General features: G+C 33.6%; 1 protein-coding gene across 1 annotated transcript; it reads right to left on the bottom strand.

Annotated features, from left to right (window-relative positions):
* Positions 1–501: 501 nt before the first annotated feature.
* LOC108668318 (protein phosphatase inhibitor 2) lies at positions 502–3812 on the bottom strand. Its single transcript, XM_018155507.2, has 4 exons — positions 3609–3812; positions 2607–2693; positions 1746–1928; positions 502–610 (listed from the first exon to the last, which is right to left on the bottom strand). Exons 2-4 carry the CDS (start codon positions 2684–2686, stop codon positions 502–504), a joined length of 372 nt encoding a protein of 123 aa, XP_018010996.1. The 5' UTR covers positions 2687–2693; positions 3609–3812.
* Between the last annotated feature and the right edge of the window lie 1488 nt (positions 3813–5300).

The raw sequence follows: 5300 nt of genomic DNA, 5'->3' as shown, positions 1-5300 counted from the left end.
TATACATGAGAGCACTGAAACTATGATGTCACTAACTTCGGAATTCGGATCATGAAAATACAGAGAGAATAAAAGAAATGTTAACACATAAGAAAAATAAAATGCTAACGAGTTTTAAAACTTGTAACCAATTACACAGCCGACGACACCTCACACTGACAACTTACTTCTCAATCATTAAACGCGACGCAAACGTAAGTCATTTGCTACTATAATATTCCTACCACAAATATAACTCAGTCATTTACCAAGACAAAGAACCAAATAATTATTTATTCATCTCTACATAATAACTTAACCCACAACTGAGACCTGCAGTCAGACACCGCGAGCTCAGCGGTGGGGCGCTCAGGAACAATCCCCCTAGGAGCGCGAAATCCCATAGGACTTCTGACGAGCACAGACACGCGTCAGAAGTCCACCCTGAGGGGATGATGAATGCTCCTGCTACACGCTAGCACCTAAACGAGAGCACTGCCTAGATGTAAGCACCTAGACGCCCTAGTAGCACCCACCTCGCTCCTCAGGCGTGAGGTCCTCATCAGAGTCCTCCTCTATAGGCGGCGGTGTGATCATGGACCGGGGAGGCTGGCCGCATCCTTCTTCTATGCTGCAAAGTGAAATATTGAGTATTTCTCTGCTTATGCTTTGCATTATTGGTATAGTAATGTGCATTATGACTAAATTACAAACCAGTTAAAATCTTGTGCACAAATATTAGTACACGTATTTATCTTGTGCAAAAATATTACAAATATTTATCTCTTGCACAAATATTAAGTATTTCTCTGCTTATGCTTTGCATTATTGGTAGAGCAATGTGCATTATGATTACATTTTAAATCATTTTAAATCTCAGTGCAGAAATGTATAAAAATATTATTATCTTGTTTTTAAAAAATTAAAAATAAAATCCATAAATTTTAAAATTTTCCATGTAGAAAGAGTAGGTAAATCAAAGTAGATGAATTTATTATATGTAGTTACTATGATAAATGAGTTAAGTCTATTTACAATCAAACATCGAATTTCATGAGAAAATTACTCACTTTAATTTGATTTCATTGCCGGACGTTTCTGAGCTACACTACAAAGATATTGCCACCTCCTACCTCCCAAGACGACTTTCATCAAAATGCTTTTATTAAAATTATTAGGCATATTAGTGGACGATGGAATAATTGACATTGTATAATTGGTGATTTATTCATGATAATGTATAATGTAGCCTCAAACTGTGGGGCTGCAGTGCATATATTTTTGAGGTGACGTGTAGTGAACATTTAAGGTAACTCGCCCACTAAAGTGTTCAACAACCCATGGTGGATAGTCTTTAAATTGTGAAGTCTATAAATGAGGTACCCTATACCAGTACTTAATTTTATGAATAATATTTTCAATTTTATGGAATAGTAATGTTTGAATCCTTCAAGAAAATAAACTCAACTTACAACTGATTTCCACAGTGTGTTTCAGTCCTGCTTAATCGTATACTTTTGTTCAAAATAGCACCAAGGTTTCAAAATATTACCTCAAAAGCCACTTGAAATCAAGAAAAATTGTTCAATCAGTTATTAATACCATAGTAATCATATACATAAATTTAAAAATATAAGTTACATCACATATAGGCACAAGTAATTACTAACACAAATTATTCATGCCACAATCATCAGAATCTTCAAGCCAATTTTTTTCATTTATTCATAAGTCAACATATGTCATAGATTCAACATTTCACTCACCATTGAGCTAGAATGCTGGGATCAAGCCCATCTAATTCATCTCCTGAGCCTGACATGTCTCTGTCCTTGAAGTTGTATGGGGTTTTGGGTTCTTCTATTTTCATGTGGCCATAATCTTTGTCTGCGGGATGCAACGTTGCAAGTATGTTCATCTCATCCCATTTGGTGCTTGCTGCCTTGTGTCTGTCAAAATAAATTATAATGCTACTTTAGGAACAGAAGAGGCCATGTCTCGTTTTTTAAGTTTTATGGTTTATAAACAAACATACGGTAAATAATAAATTTATATAAAAAACATAAATTGGGAATGAGACAAGTGGTATTGAGTCTAATGGCTGGTGCTGATTTCAAATCAATATTGCAATAAATACCATATTTACATTTCAATTTCTAATATTTGCAAATAATTAAAGAAATTTTAGTTAGATAAGTATTGCTTAATAATGGAAGGAATTTGAGTTAGATACTGTATTGCTTAATAATTGGAGATATTTCATTTAAATATTACTTATTAATTAGAGAAATTTCAGTTAGATAGGTACCTATCACTTAATAATTAGAGAAATTTGGTTGTACAAGTAAAATAGTTGTATTCATTACCTATATTTCTGTAATTTTGCACACATTATATGTATTAGCTTGAATTTTTCTGGAAAAATTACTGGACCAACATTGCTCAAAGCCCCCATAGGAATAGCACACAATTATCAGTAACCTAACACAACATGTGAAATTTAAATAAAAATAAATTTAGCCCATGACTAACATTATAAAACAAAAATATTACAATATAACAAAGAAGTTAATATCAGTTATACATATAGGTATATGGTATTTCTACATGGAAAAAAATGAACATACTCTCTTCTCTCGGTGCTTTCAAAACTGGATGAGTTCTTCAGAATACTTTTCCTTGGCTGTTTCTTGAGGTTTTCAGCCATGTTTAATCTGAAAATGACAAAGTTTTGAATAATACATAACAATATGCCAAGTTCATAACTTAGAATGACAATAGCAAAGAAATCTCTCAAAGAATATCCTCAAAACTGAATAAATTTTCTATTTGGGACTTGGTACACATCAAGTCTAATTAGGCGCAGAAATTCTTTGTTGGTGATGACAGTGAGAGAATTAATTGAATTGTAATACCGGTATGTGCTATCAAAGTTGCTCACAGTTGGAAAGTTAGTTTTCAAGACAATGTGGTGCAAAAAGTCTGATATATACTTAGGATAGCACTTGACATGAATGTGTTAGAACTTGACATGAATGTGTTAGAACTTGACATGAATGCATTAGAACTAGACATGAATGTGTTAGAACTTGACATGAATGTGTTAGAACTTGACATGAATGTGTTAGAACTTGACATGTGTTAGAACTTGATATGAATGAGTTAGAACTAGACATGAATGTGTTAAAACTTGACATGAATGTGTTAAAACTTGACATGAATGTGTTAAAACTTGACATGAATGTGTTAGAACTAGACACGAATGTGTTAAAACTAGATATGAATGAGTTAAAACTAGACATGAATGTGTTAAAACTAGACATGAATGTGTTAGAACTAGACATGAATGTGTTAGAACTTGACATGAATGTGTTTGAACTAGACATGAATGTGTTAAAACTTGATGTGAATTTGTTAGAATTTGACATAAATGTTAGAACTTGACATTTTGTTACAAGAAAAAGTGGTGTGTAGCTGGCAGAAAACCTTGTGGAGCATTAACAAAATTTCACAAAAAGGCTCATATAAATAAAATAATATTAAAAGGTAAAATATAAATAATACCATAAAAGGTAAAATAAAATAATATTATCATAGGTAAAATATTAACAAAACAACAAGTTACTTACCAGGTCAACCTTAGTTAACAGGCTCATGAAAGAATGGTTTTCTGAAATCAGGCACATAAGGTAATATCAAGGCAAGCTTGAAAATATACAAGTACTTAGTTTACAAAGTAAGAAATTCAGGCATTGCAACTAATATAAATAATCTGTTCATTGGTGTTCAACATTAAAACTTGCAATAATGGTGGAGGTCATTCAATTTCCAGCAGAGTAGCTCAGTCTCAGAGTTAGTAAAGTCTTTAATATTTTTAATCCAGATATAGAGTACTGAGCAGTCTGAACTTGAGTTTTTGATGACATATGTATGCAATGCAAGAGAAAATAAGACAGTGCAGTTAAGTATTGTTTTACAAGTGAGAAGTGACCCACTTTAGCTGAAGAATTAATTTTTCCTCTCACTCTGATGGATAATGGATCCATGATGATATCAAGTAGGGAAATTCTAATCTTGGGACATTGGTCAGTGCCTGGACGGAACTGGAATTTTCTAACATATGAATGAAATCTTGTCGCTCCAAACAGGCCTAAAATAATATCTACCCTTCCAAAGGCAATCACAGTTTTCCTGCAATTTTTGGAGCCATGAAATTCCTGCTAGGTGAATTACCTCCTAAGTTCTCTTGTGAATCCTAATTGGCCAGCATGGTGGGATTAAGGAATTTCAGGACCTGTTTGGTCATTTAGCTACACCAGGAAGACCAGGGCTGGAAAAGTCCTATTTTTTCCAAAATATTACGGCTCTAATATTATATAATTTCAGTATGTATGAAATCTTGCAGTTAGAATGTCATAACTTTTTGTTTGATTAAAGAATTACGGTTCGCACTTCGCAAACATGTCATTTCATAAAATTTTCAACTTTCGCAATCTGCATTGCTCTACCGTTCTTGCCAAAATATCCTGCAAAACATTGAAGAGGAGTATATTGCTCCTCTTGCTTAATCTTAGATTATTAGGTTCTTACTTTTCATTCCTGGCACTTTGGTGTATTGCTTACTTTAGGTTATGCTTCCTAATATGGTTTGCTCTTTCCATCTAATTTAGGGCTTTTGTAACTTATTATTAATTAATGAACGCTTCCTTCCTTTGTATTTTTTTTAGATGTTGTTGTCCTCCATCAATAAATTACTAGTTAGAGCATGCAACTTGATGCAATGTCTGAAAAGTTCAATTGCTTCTGCCTTATCATCATGTTTGAAGTGTAGCATGCACCATTAAAAGTTTCAGTTAAGTTTAGTAAGCACACCACTTCTCACGCTTAGAGTGATCCTTGTCTGCACCTAATTGCTTGCCCCACCTGCACCCATTGCCTGAAGATCATTTAAACTGGAAATCATTGTTGACCCATTCCTGCTTGCTGAGCAACGTAGCTGCTCCTTAAGGGTGAGTTGCTAAGACTTGATCAGCTCAAGCATTAGTATACCTGTCCATTTCAATCTCATGCAATTAATTTACTGCAATAAATCTTGCTCATTACTTTGTTACCTGTTTAATGTCACCTTGTTCCTGTTTTGAATTGCTTATTCACTTACCTGATTGCTTTTACATTGAATTTGAATCATTACCGCTATTAGATCTCATATCAAGTGTTTACCTTGCCATACTGTACCTACTTTCTTTTCTTGTCTTGCTATGTTGCTTGGACATTTGTCCTGTGTTTGTTGCTGATTTATGCATTATTGCTTGTTTAAGTCC

The sequence above is a fragment of the Hyalella azteca genome, unplaced genomic scaffold, assembly GCF_000764305.2.
Source record: "Hyalella azteca isolate HAZT.00-mixed unplaced genomic scaffold, Hazt_2.0.2 contig5353, whole genome shotgun sequence".
NCBI classification, from domain to species: domain Eukaryota; kingdom Metazoa; phylum Arthropoda; class Malacostraca; order Amphipoda; family Hyalellidae; genus Hyalella; species Hyalella azteca.
Note: the sequence above shows the minus strand (reverse complement) of the source record. Positions and strands in the feature narration are given on the sequence as shown.

Excerpts from the sequence above, each read along its gene's own strand:
- LOC108668318 (XM_018155507.2), bottom strand. The coding sequence starts at position 2,686 with ATGGCTGAAAACCTCAAGAAACAGCCAAGGAAAAGTATTCTGAAGAAC. Across the intron at positions 1,929-2,606 it reads GAAAGCACCGAGAGAAGAGA|ACACAAGGCAGCAAGCACCA; the intron begins GTATGTTCATTT and ends TTATTTTGACAG. Across the intron at positions 611-1,745 it reads CCCAGCATTCTAGCTCAATG|CATAGAAGAAGGATGCGGCC; the intron begins GTGAGTGAAATG and ends TTCACTTTGCAG.